At 45.9% G+C, this 20,070-nt stretch overlaps 1 protein-coding gene across 3 annotated transcripts; it reads right to left on the bottom strand.

Annotated features, from left to right (window-relative positions):
• Positions 1–166: 166 nt before the first annotated feature.
• Positions 167–19,960, bottom strand: LOC135915505 (ice-structuring glycoprotein-like). Of its 3 annotated transcripts, none has more exons than XM_065448616.1 (10): positions 19,398–19,960; positions 16,828–17,034; positions 15,940–16,020; positions 15,011–15,365; positions 10,411–10,490; positions 9,950–10,007; positions 9,192–9,308; positions 4,362–4,482; positions 2,155–4,131; positions 167–353 (listed from the first exon to the last, which is right to left on the bottom strand). In XM_065448616.1, the coding sequence occupies exons 1-10, from the start codon at positions 19,877–19,879 to the stop codon at positions 250–252; spliced, it is 3,582 nt and encodes a 1,193-aa protein (XP_065304688.1). In that variant the 5' UTR covers positions 19,880–19,960; the 3' UTR covers positions 167–249. The 3 variants fall into 3 exon arrangements, with proteins under 3 accessions (XP_065304688.1, XP_065304686.1, XP_065304687.1); XM_065448614.1 differs by having other exon boundaries at positions 2,155–4,134; positions 19,398–19,959; XM_065448615.1 differs by having other exon boundaries at positions 2,155–4,134; positions 15,014–15,365; positions 19,398–19,959.
• Positions 19,961–20,070: the final 110 nt, after the last annotated feature.

Here is a 20,070-nt window from a genome sequence, read left to right as displayed (position 1 = left end):
TAAAACCTTACTACTACTACTTATGTACAGATCTCTGGCAGCTTCATAAACTCTCCAAAAAGGCAAGAAACAGCACTGGGACCACAAACTCTGGCCCCAGACAACGATACGCAATGCTTCAACCTCGCAGTGATCATCACGCCTATAATTAATTACACAATCTGCGCACATTTAAAAACCGTTCAATGGAAACCGATGAAATTTTGTACAGATGATATTTTGTTTCCCCTCCCAGATGCTTATAAAGCGTCACTTCTTCGTAATGCGCTTGCTTCGTGGCCTTGATAGCGGTCGCTCGCTGTGTGACGAAGCCGTTCCTATAGAAAACAGGTTGCTCGTAGCTGCAGGGGCACCTAAGGGGAGAGAGAAGGCGTGGGTTTCAACACGACCAATGATCTCAATTGTCAATAAAGGCACTCCACGACACAGCTTTTGAGTTGTCGAATAATTCAAATGCAACACGACAGCTACCATAGGAGCACTGTTTGGAGAAGTCGCGAGACACGGTGTATGGAAGCAGGAGGGAACTATTCTAATGAGGATTAGGACGATCGAAACACCAGGCAACGCTTCTATTCTTCCAGGAGCATGGTCAGACACTTTTAAATTTAGGCAGGCCTCCTATTACGAGAAAGTAACAAGGCATAATGAAGCTGAATTTAAGGTCACACATGCGGTGGTAATGGCTTATTATGCAATGCTAGAAACAAGCACACAATGCACTGTGGCAGTTTTGCTGGTGAAGTGCACAGACAGTAAATTCAGCATTTAGTCAAACCTTGATGCAACCAACAAAGATTTTAATGAAGTAAATGTGGAATTTGGTTGGTCGTACTTTTTTTCTTTTTTCTTCTGAGTATTCTGCTATTGTAACAAAACTGAAAATGCAGGATACAGCATAATGTCAGGAAAATTTTGTTTTGCACCTTGCTCAAAATATACGCACAGGTAGCGTTTTCAAATTTAGTCGAATGATTTTTCCCAACTTCCGACAGCAGCCAAAATGACAAATGCTGCACGGTGTAAGATTCAAATTTTCAGATGTGATCTGCAAGTACGATGCTACATAGTCGTCATGAACAAAGTTGACCACCTTGACCCTGCAGTGAACCCCAACTAGATGAAGCCGCGCTTGGTATGCCTAGCGGCTCGGGCATTACGGCTGTGATGAAAACTAGTCTAGGGCTAGCAGAGTGGCTGGCAACAAGCTGTTTTGGGAAGATGGCCTTTAACGCGTTTTTAACAATAGACCTTGTCAGCCATTGTGAGTGAAATCGTACACGCAGGCCATAGTAGAGTTCAGGTCCCTGAGTGACCCACTTTATGATCGAAAAATCAGTTGGTGACTAGGGTACTTTGCAAGAACTATAGTTGATATGGCTCATTATGGACGTGTGTTTCAGTCAGCAACTTTGCTTGGCTGGACTGCTGCCAGAAAGCAGACGTCAACTTCATGTGATCACATAGATCACACGATTAGTGCGATTCGCCCACACCACATGAACCAGTTCACAACGTGCTGCACCCTGCCTTTCGTTTCAAAAGGTGCAAGGCTGGTTCACGATTTTGCTGCACCGACTCCGCTGTCAGTGACGACTTGGTGCGAAACAGGTGCGAAGCAGTGGCGCAGCACACGGGCATGAATGCCGTTAAAATTCCGCTTACACATGTCTGATATGTCAATGCAAGTGTGGCGTGTATTTACATGCCAGTAGCCAATCGTACCAGCAGTGCAGCACTTCTCGAATATGCGCATTCCGTGCAAATTAGTCGGACATAACGCCTGCACCGCAGAAATTGAGCTGCACAATTTCTGAACTTTTTGTGAACAGCCGTGAAGTGGTTCACAGAGGTGCAGGCAAATCGAACGGACCTGGTGCGAATCGCCCCCTTTTTTTTTTTTTGCCACATGTCCGCACAACAGTCTCCATAGTAGACTCAATGCTTTTCATCACCCTTGCATTTCTTTTCCACAGACCTGATCATTTTTTGTGATATCGGTGTGCATGCTTATGAATATAGGACATAACAAAGGCATTCTCATTTTTGGTGCAACTTTGTTAATTAAACAAGCTTCAGCTATAATTGTTATGTTTGTGCAAACAATACAAAATCAACAGACAGGAGTTCAGAAGAGTGAGTATGAAGGCTTACCAAAATTGAAAGCAGGCTTTGGAGTGGCGTTGGTTCCACACTGCGAAGCAGCAAAGTTGAATGCTGGCACTGATGAGTTGTTGGCCGCACCAAATTTGAACAGTCCTGACGGTGCAGCACTGGGCTGGGCAGCAGCACCAGCGGCAGTGCTTGAGATGCCGTTGGTCAAGCCGTTGGTGGCTGCGCCAAACGCACTCTGAACCTGTGGTGCACCGAACTGGAATCCACCAGGCTGAGCCACAGAGGAAGGCTGGCCTATGGGTGTGGCGCTGGGGAAGAGCGGTGAAGTAGTGCTCGACTGTGGAAGAGCAGGCGTGCTGGTCGTGCCAGCCCCAAAGGAGAACGGTGCCGCACTCGGAGCCGTTGTAGTGGCAGCTGCGCCAAATGCAAAGGGACTGGCAGCCGCTGTGCCAGAACCGCTCGCTCCAAATGCAAAAGGTGTAGTGCTGTTTCCGGCTGCTGGTGTGGTGGTTGCCGCACCAAAGCTGAACGACTGTGGTACTGTGGGAGCGATGTCCTGCTTCGGGACGGGTGTTCCAAATGTGAACGGCGTTCCCGAAAATAACGAGGCAGCTGTCGTTGCAGTTGAAAGCGGAGCTGAAGCAGTCGCCTGCTGCTGCTGCCCCTGCGCGCCAAACTTGAAGACTGGGCCACTTCCAGAGGAGGCAGCAGTGGCACTAGTGGCACCGAAAGAAAATCCACCCTGAGTGGTCGCGGTGGTGCTACGGGATGATGCTGCACTACCTCCAAAGGTGAAGCCACCACTGGCAGGCTGAGTGCCGATGCCTGCCGATGCTGCGGCCGGGGACTGTACACTTGCCGAGCCAAGGGCCGGCACTGATAGAGTGGCTGCTGGTTTTGGCGCAGCACCAGCCCCAAAGGAGAATATGCTTGTGCCTGAACCGCTCAATGATGAAGTGGGTGGCTGCAGTGACGCCGAAACTTGAGGGCCCATAGGTGTCGCAGTGCCAAACTTGAACACCCCCAACGATGGGCCCGTGGTCGTCTGCGTGGTGTTTGCCGCAGGAACAGGTGCGGCAGGTCCTCCGCTCGAGCCGAATTTGAATGGTTGTGCTGACGACGCTGCAGTGACCAAGAAGCCCTGTGACACGGTTGGTTTTGCCGCCTGTGCGTTGGAGCCAAACTGGAAAGGAGCCGGAGTTGGTGACGTGGCACTTGCAGCAATAGCATTCGAGTCGTTCGCTTTAAACATGGGCAATGCTGGCGACACAGCAGTCGTGGCTGCTGCCGTTCCAAAACATGGTGCTGGAGCGACTGAAGGTGTAGTTGAAATTGGCTTGTTGCCTCCGAGTGATGGCCCCGAGAAAACAAAACCGCCAGCTGGTTTTGCTGCACTGGGAGCAGGTGCAGCGACAGCATCAGATGTCGTGGTAGTTGGCACAGACAGCGCAGATGTCTGCGGCAACGAAAGTGAGGGAGCCACCAAACTGGTTGAGGGAGCCGATGACTGAGACACAGCAGGTGAAGCAGCTGTGGTGGCTTCTGTAGCTTTTGGAGAGGTGAATTTTGCCAAGGCCGCTAATAATGGGTTTGCCGCAGTGGAAGCTGCAGCTGCGGGCAGTGACACTGGCGCACTTTGTGCAACCGCTTCCGGCGCAGTTATGCTAGCAGTATCAGTGGTGCTTGAGCTGAAAAAGCCAGCGCCAAACTGAGGTTTCGGCGCCGCTGTGGCAGTGCTAGCCGCCGAGGCAGCAGACGCAACGGCTGTGTCTGCAGTGGTGACTGGTGCAGGAAGGACAGGAGCTGGATTCTCGGCTGTCTTGGGTGGCGAGGCCATGGCGGATGGTGCACTCATGACGGGGCTGCTGATCACCGACACCGTGTTGGTCGTCAACCCTGGCGCCAAAGTTGCATTGGACGTGGCTGCAAGTGGAATGCCAAAAGTGGGGAGGCCAGCTGTCTTTGCCAAGGTGGTGGGTGTTGCCGTCTCGGCCTGAGTAGTCACTGGTGTTTTCTCTGCTGTGAGAAAGAAATTACAGATAACAGTCACAAATGCCATCACGGAAAAAAACAAACAAGAAAAATGAAAGGAAAGAAAACTAACATCAGAGCTAGCCATTCAGAACATGCATCCATCCCCAAGACAAGGAAGTGTTCTAAATTGGCACTTCTAAGGCACTGTTATAATACAGTATTGTAATTCGCTTTTGTCAATGGAAATCAAGGAACTCTGCAGCAGCACTAACCATTTGTTTGTTCTCTGACGTCCTGAAGCCCACCCAACAGTCTGTTGAGCCGTTGCTTATCCCGGGCCTGGTCATTCTCGTGCTCCTTCAGGGTTGCGATGTGTTCCGGGTACACCAACTTCTGCAAGGCCACCACCACAGGTATTCCCTTACGACATCCAATCACAAAATTTCAGCAAAATTTCTCTGAGCCCCATGCCAACTTTAATCAGGGCACCTAAGGAGACAGTCAGATCTCGCCAGACATAAATGAAGATGCAACAGCTGAGCATACAGCTTGTCATAAATAATCTTACTGGCTCAGCTCCAGACAACTTAGTCATGTAATGACAATGCGTCTTACAGTGAATGTTGTAGTAATGCCATTTTCACTACCCCCACACACAACTACGTAGGACTTCGCGGTACAAGTATGTTAGAATTAACGATTCCACTTTGAGAACATTATTTTTAACCTGGTAAAAACTGCAACGAAGATGAACAAATTTATGTTCTATTTTTCTATGCTTTCAAATGAAATAATGTCAATCTCGAATATACTGAACTTGAAGGGGATAGCAAAGAGTAGTTCAACATATCGATAAATCGAAACATAATATATGCCCGTACGAGAACTTCGCATGTCTCGGGCAGTTTGCAGAAATTCAGAGAAACAGGAATTTAACTTTTTTTTTTTTTTCAGGGCCGTGCCAAACGCACAAAAGTTTACTGGTATGATCTGCACACAAATGCTGCAAATGGCTTGTGCTGCATGGTTGGTCTTTAATACAATGATCACAATGCTACTCCTAAAATCACATGTCGCCCTGGCCACGAGACTGCGGTGCACCTCGCAAGCGCCAAAGGGCTTGTTGCACATTATATTTTTTCGGGATGAGGTAGGAATGGACGCAGAGCGGAAGCAAACTAGTCTGTCTAGATATGCACCTTGCAGCCACTAGCACACTTGAACTACGAATTGCGCAAGAACATGCCCCACATGTCCTTTACAGTGCAATCTCCGGGGTTCAGCCATCTCGTGCTTGGAGCCACTCAGTGAAAAGATAGTGTGTCATTCACACTTTTCTTGTATAACACATTGAAACTGGAAGCTTTTTGCGTTCTTGAAACAGCACAGTCATCAGCTTTTGCCGATAAATTAACAAATAGCATCCGCCAAAACAGTGCCAGTGATGGCCCATGCCATTTTGGAGCAGCTTTTGGAGCAGCTTTTGGAGCAGGTTTATGAAACCAAGTGCAAACTATGTATACGGAGCAAGCCACATGAAAACAGAAAGTGGTCACCGGTTCATAACCTCAATTCAAATAGTACATATAATCGGGCAGTACAAGAACATGAACTTTCAGCAGTAAATTTCATCTTGCTTTTTCCAACACCAGAGATGTAAAAAATTTACCTCGTTATGCCCTGTGCTGTGCTTCATGGATATACATATCCCATATGCTTAATTAAAATACCACGATGTTCAACACTGAGGGCTTCATTTAGGTTAATTAAATTCTGGGCTTTTAAATGCCAAAACCACAATAGTGATTATGAGACCGGCCACAGTGGGGTTCTGCGGATTAATTTTGACCACCTAGGGTTCTTTAACGTGAACCCAAAGTAAGGCACACAGCTGTTTCTGCATTTCACCCCCATCGAGATGTGGGTGCTGGGGTCGGGATTTGATCCCACGGCCTCCAGCTTAGCATGGTAGCGCCAAGGTGTGGCAAGCAATGGCAGGTGAAGGGGCGTTTCGCTTGTGCATCGCACGCCCTCACGAAGTGCAGCTGTGCACTCGTGGCTTTGGACTGTGCTGTTTTGTCAGCATTGAATAGTTCTGATGGCACGAGAAGTCATCTTGGCCCTGTTGGGAGAAGCAAGCCTGCGGGTGTACAGTGTTCAATATATAGCTGAATCTCAATAATTTGAACTCAAGGGGGCCCGAAAATTTGTTCGAATTAAAAGAAAGAGTTGTTCGTGAAGTATTCGTGAAGTATTCGTGCACCATAGCAAAATGCACAAACAGTGCGAGTCGTGAAATATCGCGGCACGCAAGCACACAGCAAGAAAGTACTACGAAACTGCGCAAGCCGGCCAACACTCGCTTCTCGATAATGGTAGAAAACGAAACTTCAAGAAGCAAACTGGCGCTGGCACGGTGAAACGCGCGCGAGTGCAGACTGTCAAAGATGAAGGAGTTGAGAGGGAGGGCGACGGGAGCGTAGTTGCGAAGAAGGGCGGGAGGGAAACAGATTTGCTTTCCCACCAGCTTGCTGGATGGTGCTAATTACTTCTGCCACCATTGCCACCGAAGCTACGGAGTTGCCAAGTCCAGGACTGGTCCTCTACTGCTGCTTCACTCTGCGTGCTTGCATGTTTTTTCCTTCATGTGCTGATAAATCGGTGGTGGTGTTTACCTTCTTTGTCCTGCGTTCTTAACACGAGTCATGTCTTATAAAGACAGTGAAGTTGTTTCCACAGATCATAATCATGTTGGTGCACTCCCATCTGTTGCAGCGTCATCGCATTCAAAAGACAAGGAGAATGAGGTGCTGGGTGTCGCCTTCGGGCCCTTGTATTCAGTGTCTACCTTGTTGTACAAAATCGGTTATGGCATACTGTCTCCAAACAGCTTTTCTATCGGGACGCCTCAGTTTAAATGCATCATTGTAAAAAAATAATAATAATAAAAAAGCTGTGAACGAGACCAACCATGCCAACCAAAACAAGTGTGAGCAAGAGCTGACACGAGCAGACAATAGCGTGAAACAAGCGGTCCGGCTGAACCAGACGCAAATACGAACAGAGCGGTCGGGCGGGTCCGCATGACACCAGTTTGCCACACACACGTTACTGCAGGGGCCTTACTTATTGGTCTCTTCCGCTCGCGACTCACTTCCCACAGACCGTGAACAGCAAAAATGCGCCGTAATGCATTACGGCGCAACACAGAAACAGTGGCCTTGCCATTTGAGAGAGGGTAAAATTCTGGCTACATTTTTTTTTCTTTGACACAGGTTTGAGTGGTCTCTTCTAAGCTTTTCCTCTATGGTGGGGTAAGAGCAATGCTGGTTGGAGGCACTGCCGCATGATTTGCCTCACTGCTGAGAACACTGTTGGAGCATGGTATGTTTGAATTAACCGTCACAAATGCTTGCGCGTTCTTATCACCGGGCATTTTTGCCCATTGGAATGCACATAACTTGGACGGGACAACAGCGTCAGTTCGAATGAACCATGTCCGAATTAACGAGATTCGGCTGTACAGTCAAACCCCGTTACAACGAACACCACATTAACGAACATTTCAGATTAACGAACTTTTATGAAATCCCGTGCCGACTGCTTATAGTTTCAATGTAAAAATATTTCACTACTACGAACTTCAGAATAACGAACATTTCAGAATAACGATCGTTATTTAATTTCCGTGTCATCTTAACAACACTTCAGTACTACGAACTCATGTCCCGAAATGCGAGGATTCTTAGATTTCAGTGTATCCGTCATGGCAGTCGGAGCTCTAAGCTAGCAGACGACGCAGCGCGAAGAGCGGGCCGCCTTGCAACTTGCTTCCCGCAAAAACCTGAGATGGCGCGGAAGGAGAAAGATGCGGGCGGAGACTCTTTTTTTCCTTCTCCGTTGTGGAGGCAACGACGCACCAGGTTTTGTGAGTGGAGAGGCGAGGAGCATGGGCTCGTAAAACCTGAGACGGTGCGGCAGAAGAAAAAAAAAAGTAGTAATTAACGCTGAAGTGGGCCTTTTTTTTTTCCTGTTGCGGAGGCAACGCCGCATCACGTTTTTCTTGCTTGTTTTCTCAGTTCGCGTGCTGTCACCCGTATCAGGCCTGTCCATCTTGTTTTTCTTCTGGTTATATTGTTGTGTTAGAAGTGCGTGCCGGCGTTCGCGTTGCCATGAGCTCAACAACTCTAACCACGGCGAAGAAGCGAAAGCAGTTTTCTTTGAGCGAGAGAGTAGAGATTCTTCGCGAGATAGAAGACGGGAAGAAACAATCCGTCGTGGCTAAAGAACGTGGAGTGGCGCGGTCGACGATCGCCACGATTCTCAAAGATAAGGAGAAAATCTTTAAGCACCAGCAAGAATCTTGCTGCACGTTACGGCAGCACCCGAAGACCACGACGAGTCCGTGTCGGCCACAGATGCGTTGGACTGCTTGCGAAAACTCCGCATATTTATAGCCAAAAGCGGCACAGCGACCGAAGGCGTGCATAAGAATGCGGACGGTCTGGAATCGTTCGTGCTGCAGAGTCTGTGCTGCACCCGTCAGAAGACGATCACGGACTATTTCAAATAAATGTGCCTTGTCTGACGATCACGTGTGCATTGTGTGAGAAACGAGTTCAAGGAGGTACCGTTTCAAAGGTAGGACGCTTGCGTTACTGAAATGCTATTGTTATGGCTAATTTTTGGGCTTTCACTATAACGACCTTTCAGAATAACGAACATTTTCCCGCGGTCCCCTGAAGTTCGTTGTACCGAGATTTCACTGTATCGAATGCGACAGTGAATGGGCATTCGATAAATGCATAGTACAGCGCTACACTTAAGCATGGGATTTTCAAGGCGACTTTACGATTGTTCGAAATAAACAATAATTTGATATATCTGGGGTCGACTGTAAATGTATTTAAAGCAGAATTATAAATCTGTGTAGGCACCAATTATACAGCAGATACAACTTGAATAATCGTGATAATATACAGCGAACTAAGCACAACCTAAAAGGCAAGAATTCTAAAGGTTCACAAGGCATGAGCCCAGTGGAAAGCAAGCTACCAAGGTGGAAAAAAAAAAAGCCACGAAATAAGTTATGGCTTTTGTACCTTCTTTTCAATGGTGCCCCAGTCAAGGGGCTTGATCCGGCTCCTCAGCTTTGACGCATCAATGTTCTCGCTTTCCGACGACTCTTTCGACACTTCTGCTTCTGAGGGGACATCATTCTGTGGAAGGAAATAGACAAAAAGAAAGGGGTCATTTACAGACAGATATAGACAATCTCTGAATTTCAGTACCAATGAAACTGAATGAATAACTGATGTATGCTACAGGCACTTCTACAGTTAACAGCGATGGTTACTCCAATGACTTGGAGAAAGGGGCTGATTAGAAATGGTTACATTGAAGTTAAAACTTGGGATAGTGTTCCTTTGGAGCTTAACACTTTAAAGACTCACAACTCTTGTTCTATGCTGGGCAGAGATATAACACTGGTCCTATTTCATCCTGTGAATCATGCAGATGCCACTGATACCAGGTTTAGTAAAATCTGAGAGACTGATATTTTGCTAATCTTGGCAGAAAATTAGGTAAAAGAAAAGCAAAGAAACATGCGAGATAAAAATGGGTCTCATATTCAAAATAAGCACATAAGATCAAATATATGTATAAGTTTCTAGCACCATAACTTGAAGACCAAAGATTCTCGAAAAATGTTGGTCTTTAGCTGCACTTCCACTTCTATTATTGCACTTAATCCAAACCAACACACATGCTATGAGGAGGGCTGCATGGTGTACTAGAGAGAGAGAGAGAGAGAGAGAGAGAGAGAGAGAGAGAGAGAGCGAAGCGTAGAAGCACATACTTCTTTACTGCTGTCCACGGTCTTCTCCATGGAGTCTTCATCGTCTGACTGAAGTCTCCTGCAAGAAAAAAGAAAAAAAAAGGGGGGGGGTGGCATGATGTGGGCACAATGCCGAAGCAGCAAGGGCAAATATTGACAAAAAGAAATTGTGCAGAAACAGTCGGCAATGATTGCCCACGTAAGCAAAGAGCCAAACATCAAGCATTTCAAGAAGGCTATGCAACTTATTAAAATAATTGTGTGCTTGAAGGTGATGTGAGGTTATTTAAGTAGCTTTTTTTTTTGCTTCATTGCATTATTCCGTAGAGAACAGAGCTGTTAACCTGCAAATCTGCAATGGTAGTGCAGGTGGACGTCAGGCGACTCTCAAAACAACCCTAAGAGCCAAGAAAAAGCTACTAAATATATATATTAATAAAAAAAACCTAGGAGATAAAGAAAGGCCAATTCACTACCCTCACCTGTCTTCCTTTCTTGTTTGCTTTGACAATGGAGAAGAGTCGGGTGGTACAGCTTTCCGCTTCTGGGACTGGCTGTTCCTCTGCAATGCGATGATGAAAGGCAATTTTTTTTTTTTTTTACTCGCAGAAACAGCACGACAGTTTGTTGTCCCTTGGAAGGCACGCCTTTGAAGAAGCCCAAGCTATAAGTCAACCCTTATTTTTCTGTTCGTGCAAAGCACTATGTCCGTTTCAAAAAAATATTTGCCGCATTTTAATTTTACTTCTGGCAAATAGCATGACTGTGTTCCTTGAGCTGGAATAAAGAGGTGGACATTACTTCCATGAGAAGCTGAAATGCATAACTGACTAGTTTACAAGAATTTAGTATTTAACTTTTTAAAGTGACACCAAAGGCAAACACTGAGTTGACGTGGACTGCTTAAATACCATTCCAGAGACCTTGCAAAGCTTGTTTTGCACCAAGAAAAGACTTAGTTTGAAAGAATTGCATATGAAGGGTCTGAGTGCCTCTTTGGAAATACAAATCTCCCGTCACCCAACCGGGGGAATGGTGACGTTGCATACACCATCACCACCCTTTGCTGCCGTCGGTGAGTAAAGCCCTGCCCGAAAATGCGCTACCGGGCCAAGACAGAGTGGTGGATTCGCCACTGCAGCTGTTTTTTGGTCAAGTGCCGTAAGCTTCAAGTGATGTCACGGGAATCCCGTGACATCACATGGAAGTTGAATTCCCTGCTACTTGCAGTTTGTGCCAATGTGGCGAGCCAGCAAAACCAGCGCAGTGCTACCCAATAGCGAAACTAGTGACACACGAAAGCGTGAGCGGCGTGGAATGGAGCGAAAATGAAACCTCTAGACCGCCCACGTCGTTGTCAGGGGTAATTTCAATGAGTTCATTTTTCTAAAAAAATGAAATAGAACTGGACAATTAGCATTTCGTCTTATAATAAAATGCAAGGATGTTTTTTGCAATGATTGGTTGCGTACTAGTGAAAATCTAACTGAAGAGTGCTTTCACTATCGGGCAAGTGCTTGAATATCCTGGGGGAGTCTTTAACCATGTCCTGCATTTACCTCTATTCCTTGTTTATTAAGGCTCTGTTCATGATAATATTGACACCTTAGAGATTCTCGAGCACTAATCTATCACTTTAGCTTGACTCAATATTTGCCTTTAGTGTTCCTTTAACCGATCAGTGTATGGCACTCATTGCAACTTACTACAACATGGCGCCGGTGAGTGTGCAAAGGCATGTCCACTCAAGAGGAATTCTCAATGAATGAACTGGAGGAACAAAGCTGTGAGGATGTGAATTTAACTGAACTCATAGTGTTGGCAAACAGCCATAGTAACTCGGGCTATTTTTTCATTTTTGCCAGAACAAATTATTTAGTTACATTTATTTATCAAACCTTTTATTTATTCACCCTTTAATGACAAGACATAAACACCCAGAAAAGGATTTTAATTTTTATCTAAGCATTCAAAACACATCAAGAAAAATATTTTACGGAATCCTTGTCAGCAATAGGAGGGAAACCCCAGGCAGGAAATTGGAAGCGGGCTTCACCCCAAGCTACCTAAGGCTTCGTTTTCAATTTGTATAGACAGCTCTCATAATATGTGAACCACAGGTGCGCCTTTCATTTGCTTTACGCCGCATGTGCGACACCACTGCAGCTGGATATGACGCACTGGGCCTGTCTCCTCTGAGCTTGCTTTTACAAGACAGTGAGTCCCACACCAAACTTCTTCTTCCTTGTCCAGTGTTCTTGCTCTAAACCAACAAATGACGCTCGCTATTTGTCATCCAGTGCTGGCCAAAGCCATTTAGCCAGAAAATTCGTACTCAGCACTGAAACTCTGGAATATATATATTTTTTGTATGTTACCTGTAGGCAGCACTCGTCAATAAAGGGTTAAGACCGCAAGTGTGATACACAAAGTTGTAGAGAACCTTCAGAAAAAACCTAATACGATGTTTTCTAAAGAATGTGTCTCACTTAGATCCTTTTTCCATGTGCCAAAGAAAGCCCGTGAGATATATATACATATAAAAAGAACATGAGATGAGGCACTTGCACAACTGCTATTGTGCTGCGCTCAAGCATGCAATGGGTGAACACGCACTGCCACAGCTCGTCTGTGGCCACAGGGAAGTGACAGGGCGTTACGCTGGTTGTAGGCATCTGGGCCTCCGGCTCTCGTCGCATAACAGCGCAAATGCGTGCTACTGGCCTAGTGCTGCCAAAGTGATAAAGTGTCCAACACTGCAATAGAGAAGGAAGCAGCTTTTTATATTGTTTCAAGAAAGGAAAGGGTTGAGCGTGTAAGAAAAATGGAAGGCGATGACTGCTACAAACATTTGCCCGTTGGTTAAAATTACCTGATAAGATTCTACGTTGAGTGAACTCATCCAAATGAGAGAGAGAGAGAGAGAGAGTAAATTTTCAGTCTGACTGCAACTGTGCTTGTTCACCCATTGCACACTTGAGAGCAGCACAATAGCAGTCGCGCAAGAACCCCATCATGTTTCTGTGTGTTATTCACATCTTGCGGACTCTAGGTCCGTTCGATTTACCTTGCACTGAGTGAACTAGTTCCTGGCAGTTCAGAAAAAGTGTCACACTCATGCAGCGCCAGTTCAGCAGTGCAGGCATAGCGCGACACTAGCGCCAAACTGAAACGAATGCTGAAGTGCAGGTAGTGCAGGCCTTCTGCTGGTCTTGGCGCTTCGCCAGCTGCACGTCGACTTTTGTTCATGGATTGATCCAGCCTGCCCGCGGTTAGGCGAAAGTGTATTGAAGGGTGTACAGGCTGGTTGATATATGGTGGAAACCGCTATGGATTGCGGCGCATCATCTGCAGCAATCGTTCAAACAGTTATTGAGCTGATGGACTCGGACAGTGAAGACGAGGATTTCGACGATGTTGTCACAATTCTAGCGCTGAAGCTAACTAGGTTGCAACGCAATAGAATTCCTAAGTACTGTGAAGAAGTCGTGAGTCGCTACTTTGATTTTGAATTTAAAAGACTTTTCCGCCTATCGCACGGTTCCCAAACACGCCTATCGCCAAACACGGTTCCCATCTTCATTGACGATCGGCGTCAGCTGCTGCCGTCGTCTGCTGCCATGGCTGTAGCGCTTGTGCACGACCGGCACCACCTCTCAACACGGTGCAGGGTCTGCCTGAACTAGCCCTGCACGACGCCTGCACTTGTTTAAAACGAACGCCGTAGTTCAGAGGGCGCCACGTTGCACTGCCAAAACGAATGGCCGAGTGTGGCACTACATGAACTAGTTCAGGTAGTGCAGATAAATCGAACGGACTGTTTCTTTGGTACACAGAAAAAACTGTGTGAGATATATCGTGTAGAAAACAATTTTCTAGATGCTTTTTGAAGGCACCCTACAACATTGTGTATCACACTTGCAGTCTTAAGCCATTAATCAAAAGGTTGGGTAATTAATTGTAATTAAATAATTAGTTATGGTGAAAATAAAGAATAGCTCAAGTTACTCTACGCTATTGCCAACACTATATGCTCAGTGCCTTTCATTTTTTAAGCATTGGCTAAAGTTACGTGGGACAACCTGTACAAAGATTAGTTTATAGATCTCTCACTTCCAAGGAATGACCAAGACCAATGTTGCTTGGCATTTATCCTTTCCACGGCAGTGCATTTGTCGAAACAGAAAAATGCAAGCATTGTGTTTGTGCGACTTAATGTTTGTCTATGTCTCAACAAGTGCGCTGCTTTTCAAATGATAATGGCCAACCAACTGCTACCAAGAGCCCACCAATAGCCTGTTTGGCTTAGCAGATGCAGCACAAACTGCCACATTCAGCATCATGTGGCCAATCACTTTCTAAAAACATCCTGCACCCGTTAGGGTGTGATTTAGCTGCACAGCAATTGTTATCAGTCCCTCATTCATTTAACCCTGCGCACCCAGTACTCTCTTGTCAGGATTGCTATGAAGATGCACAGGTAAATACACGCACATGTAAATCCTTGCAGAAATCCTGGCAGGTGGAGAGTGCCACATAAGCAAGGTTAAAAAATAAAAGCACATAATTGGTCATGATAAGACCTTAGGGTGTGCACACTTTACAATAGAGAATAACAAGTGTCCAAAAAATGGCGGCTGTGACGTCACCAATCCTTTCGGTTCCTGCGGTACGGACAAAAGCCAGGCGTGCAATATGATGAGACATTGCGCTGCTGCAACAGCAGAGTGCTAGAAAACCGAAAGCAGTGCAAAACTTGGAGCACACGCAAAACTTTGTCCCAGTATTATGAATTTGGAAAGTACTCTATAAAAATACACGGCTTGCATATCAGCTTCTGACTTGTTTTACTACTATGAACAAGCCACGACCGCCACCACTGAGCCCTTCGCACATTCATTTTTTTTTTCTCTCTTTGAGGTGCCACATATCAATAATTTCATTGCTCTGACGGAACAGTCGGAAAGTGTGTGTGATTTTGGACACTACCTATGGCCACACAAAAGGTAAAAGTGTGCACATTAATTTCAAAGTGCCGTCATCGACAAAAGTACAGAGCCAATGGAAAGAGCTGAACCGTACCACCTGCTGTAGGATGCTCTTGCTAGAGCAGTAGGAGATGGCAATGGCATTGTTGCGATGCCGCTTGGCCGAGCCGGGGGGACTCGACGTAGAGCACAGGCGGCCTCGCTTGAAGGTCACTTCGGGCGTCGACACCAGGGCAGAAGGCACAGGGCCCCGCACCACTGCATTCTTGCTCGGCGAGCCCAGAAAGGGAGGCCCGAACCCACCCACCGACGTAACAACTGGTGTGAAGGGCGGTAGCTGCGGCACGCAGAGGTTTTCCCGTCGCGGTCGCTTGCTGCTCTGCGCCTGGGTGGGGCTGCTGCCCGCCGAGTCCAGGCCATCTTGATATGCTGCGGCAGCAGCCCGCTTCCTGCACGCAATTGCAAGCACAATGGAAAGCAAACAAGTCCAGTGGAAATCCATGAGGCAGGGAAAGCCTTATGCAGAGAAAAGATTGCCATCCATCCGAAAGCAGCACAAAGATATGAAGGTCTCTGTACAGGTTTTTTTAAAAAGGAAGCCTTCGCAGCTGAACACAGTAGAGCCCTGCTGTTACGTTCCTCACTGCTGCGTTTTCCCGGCTGCTATGTCGTTTTTATCCGGTCCTGGCAGTGCAGTTGTTCTAGTATTATTTTTTGTTGTTTTGCCATCCCTGCTTGGACTTACAGGATGTCTGCACTATAATAGAAATTAAATAAATATATATATATATAAATAAATAAATAAATAAATAAATAAAGCAGGCACTGCAACCCATACACCAATAACAAAAATTAGTTGAGTCTAAACAGAACTGGTAAAATCTTATTATACAGGCCAAGGTCACTACTGCGACGATTTGTGAGCCAGAATTATATGTTAAGTTTCCCATTTTTAGAATGCCCAGTGGAAATGAAACAAGGGTAATGCTAAATGGCATAAAAAATGTAAAGTTGTCTACTAACCTCCTCTCCTTGAGGGCTTGGATGACACTCTCTGTAGAGCATGGATCCTGCTTATCAGTTTCGGCAGTGGCTGCTGGGTGGCTGCATAGGCAAAACAGTGGTGGCATGTGAAAGTGGCATGTGAAAATGGCATGTGAAAATGGCATGCACTTGAGGAAACAGTATTTGAACAAGCTGCAGGACCAACCCAAAGCAAAGGCTACTTTGGCAGCACTACACTTGTACATGAACTCCCGTGCCCGCAGCACAGATGCACTGGAACAAGCCTTCATGAGGAACACAAACCAGGCAGCATGAACGCGTGAACTTATTCAACGCCGCTGAGCCTTGATTAAAAGCACAAACTTATCTTTTCATCTGTTTTTTCATTGCTTTCCTTTCATGCAAAGTCAGCGTGCACGTTCGGCTCTCTTCTCTCCCTCGAAAACACTTCACAATCAATACGCTCAGTACATGGCCGTTGTTCCTTTTTGCAAGAACCTATAAACAATACCCACCAGACTGGTTCGCACTTCTCATTCGCCTTAGGCTCTACAGTACTTTGATATTATTCACATGCCCACAGCATAACAAACTGGAGGAGGCAAAGCAAAAATTTGTATAATGCTGATCGAAAGTTATCTTCTGCATACTGGCAAGCCCGAAAAATGTAGATGCATCCACGAGCTTGACAAATTCCACATGTATTCATGCCGAAGATTTCTTTTTTTTTTTTTAAGCACAATGACAGAGGTGGAAGAGTAGAACAGGTAACAATGGGACAACTTGTTCTACTTCGTGTCTCAGTCATCACGCTTCAAAAAATATTAAGCACAAACATCGATTAGCTGTCCTGAATTGCCATGCTGTGGCAAATGTATTCTTGAAGTTCTTGGTATCAAAACATACCCGAACGTCTGGTTCTGTATGTGGGAGGTCGTCAGCGGCAGGATCTTGACCTTCACTGGCGGTATCAGTTCTGGCGATGAAAATGGTTTGGCCAGTGGCAGTGGTGACTTATTGAGACACACCACTGGATAACTCCCCACGGAGTATTTCTCCTGCTGGATCGGGTGCCTCCGAGCGGTGACTGGGAGCCAGTCAAGTTGGAACTTCCTGGAACGAGCAAACGTCAATCATCAACCGCAAGCCAAACTGCACAATCTTGTCACACATTTACATGCACACACTACTCTGGTTCAACCTAATGTGCGTAGAACACAGGATGCAGTATAAACTGTCTGGTACCCAACAAGTTGTCAGACGAGTCATTTCATAACTAATTTAGGGTGCCCTTCCCAGCAGTCGTTCTGAAGGAAATTATGCTGGTGTATTGCTGGCAGAGAGCTGCAAGGCACGGGTGATGCCCTTGAACAAAAAGTGAGGAATAATATTTCTCTATCACGCAAATGGTACCTCTACTTGAACAAGCTCGCATATGTTAACAGGAGTGCACAAGCACGGGGCAATTGACACCTGCAGCACCGACTCACGATAACTACCTGCACTACCGACGAGGGTACAGTCACATGCAGGCATCGATGGCTACACACTCATGCGTTCCAGTTAATGTATCTTAGCTCTATACACATCTGGCAAGAACACTTATTTATTTACATACAGTGCAGCACGCTTAAAATTGCGACAAAAACGTTGAAAAACGTGCCTCCCATAACCATGCTTTGTTAAGTCTGCGTTTATAATACATACATTTAGTGTACAATGTGCGTCATGTGGGTCTGGCCCAATATCTAACTGCTATGAACACTCCTTGTTGGAGCCAGCTAGTGGCGATGCAGATTTTAGTCCTCAGAGCAGCAGTTACACAAGCTCCGAGGACTTGTATGCATTAAACTTGTAGCATATGGTCATGCTGCCACAGTTATGACCAGAAATCACAATAATTGGTGTCATTATAAATGAACTGTCATGTATGACACGATGCGTTTAATCTTTCAGATGAACCTGACCTTCTTTTTTACGCAGGATATTTACTGCAGACCAAATAATAAGGCTAATTTGATGCGTCAAGGTCAAGGCATGGGAATTAAAGGGCCTTTAACAGGATGTTTGCATAGAGTACCGGCCAGAGTGTAAACCTTAAGTGTACTCTTTAGGTAGTAAACTATGAAACCATCAATCTTTTGTTAATACCAGGTAACTTGTTAGAGAAAATGACAGAGTTATTCTTCAATGTTTCCTGAACAAGCTGGTTTGTCTTAGATTGGTCTGAATAAACCTTAGCAAGCTTCACCTCAGGCACATTTCACATTCCACGTGCATAACAGGATAAAAGTTTCATTATATCCAAATAGCGAAACTTGAAAAAGAAAGTCCACGGACGACTACTGTGTCCTATTTTACCATAAGGTGCCATGCTGTGTCACACCACCATTTTGTAAACTTCTTTTTGGTCACGTTTGGTGGGGTTTGATAAACATGGTTTTTGGGCGCTAGATGGGACCTGCAAAAGGAAAGACACACACACACCACACACACCGTGTCTTTCTCTTTGCTTGTACCATCTAGAGCCCAAATACAATGGTTTGTACAGATGGGAGTTATCCGTGTTTCTGAAACTACCAAGTTATCTTTGAAAGGCTGCTTTCTGTAGCTACCTCAACAGCTCAAGTGTGACTGGAAGGGCAATTGTCATTACTACCGAACTATTACTGTGATTACTGCCTAGCTATTAGGTGCGATAAAAAAAGAAGGATGAGTACCTCAAATGCAGTCATCGTTTCTATCCCACCGAGCATTCACATTTAGAATAATACGCCAATGTCTTGTGAAATGATGAGTTCAAGTGTGACGATTTAACGGTTCTGCTTGTTTTTAACATCGTCTCAAGGCATTTGTAAAGAAGTCAAATCTTTTAAATAAAACAGCATTTGAGCAATGTGAGTATAACAAGATGGGCATAGCAAAAGGGTCTGAACGAGGGCTGTCTGAAACTGTCCCCTTCCTGAGAGATGTGCTTAAGCAAGCTGAGAAAACAATTAGCAATTACGAATAAATAATTATCCAGTTTGGCAAAAACGTTTCGAAACTTATTCTGACAAATTTAACGCTGCTGAATTCAAAACTGTTGTTTTGCAGCTGCTGGAATGTGCGTTCAATAAGCGCTGACGAAAATGTCTTGTTTCTGATAGCAGTTACGAATGTATGTACGAACGCTGCGCGTGCAATCGACGCCTGCGAGCACGCGAAGAATTTGCGCGTAAGCCACACACACACAAAAGAGCACGCGCATCGTGCAACTCACACATTGAAAAAAAAAAGAAAATACGCGCCAGCTTCAAATCAGCACGAGACGTTACACGGGACGATATCCGAAGGACGACTCGGACACATTTCAGAAACCAGCCACACGCACTTCCTCTAGCGGAAGCGCAACTTTTATGGCGGGCACGTCCTTCATTCAAATTTGAAACAGACCCGGCCCAACGGCGTGTGCGTGAACGGATGCAGTTACTCACCTCCCATGCCCCGGCGTGGAAGTACTTTGGCACGATCGGTTGAGAATAGTGGTTTTACTCATCAACACGGGGCTAGCGAGGCCGTATGCACCGCCGTCAACCTCGCCGCTCCGGTGTACCCGCGAAGGAGTGTCAAATTTATTCCCGGGTGTCACGCGCAGATAATCAAACGAAACACTGCCGAACCTCGACGGTGTGGCCGACGTCGGTGTCGCACTGTTCGCGTAAACCGCGCGCTGCGAAGAGTTGCGCCCGCTTCGCCTTCTCTGCTCACGTTTGTCATGCTTTATTAAGCCTAGTATCGAGAGACGGTGGCGCAAGTTTTCCTCCCGCTTGTGCAGGTAATAATTCACTCCACTCCACAGAATGACGAACGCCGTCGCAGAGAAGACTGTCAGGAAACCCACGAGGTACACTGCACACAGTAAGCACGCACAAATAATATTCCAACGTTGAATTTCGGCACTGAGTATATTAAACATGTCTACAATGCATCTTGCGCGCTGAGGGGGGTAACAATCCGGGCGCGCGGACAGCAGCGACCATATTCAAAAGCGGTGATTGGATAGAAATGCGTTACGCAAAGACTCCTTACTTTGCCTCTGCAAATCTATTTCACTAGTAAAATAGGTGTGAATATTTTAAATTTATTGAATAATCATTTTGAGTTTTA

This window comes from Dermacentor albipictus, chromosome 2, assembly GCF_038994185.2.
Source record: "Dermacentor albipictus isolate Rhodes 1998 colony chromosome 2, USDA_Dalb.pri_finalv2, whole genome shotgun sequence".
Lineage (NCBI taxonomy): Eukaryota > Metazoa > Arthropoda > Arachnida > Ixodida > Ixodidae > Dermacentor > Dermacentor albipictus.
Note: the sequence above shows the minus strand (reverse complement) of the source record. Positions and strands in the feature narration are given on the sequence as shown.

Coding starts and splice junctions, on each gene's coding strand:
- LOC135915505 (XM_065448614.1), bottom strand. CDS start 19,879: ATGTTTAATATACTCAGTGCCGAAATTCAACGTTGGAATATTATTTGT. Junction 15,366..15,939: donor CAAGCCCTCAAGGAGAGGAG/GTTAGTAGACAA, acceptor AATTGCGTGCAG/GAAGCGGGCTGCTGCCGCAG. Junction 10,491..15,010: donor AGAGCATCCTACAGCAGGTG/GTACGGTTCAGC, acceptor ATCGCATTGCAG/AGGAACAGCCAGTCCCAGAA.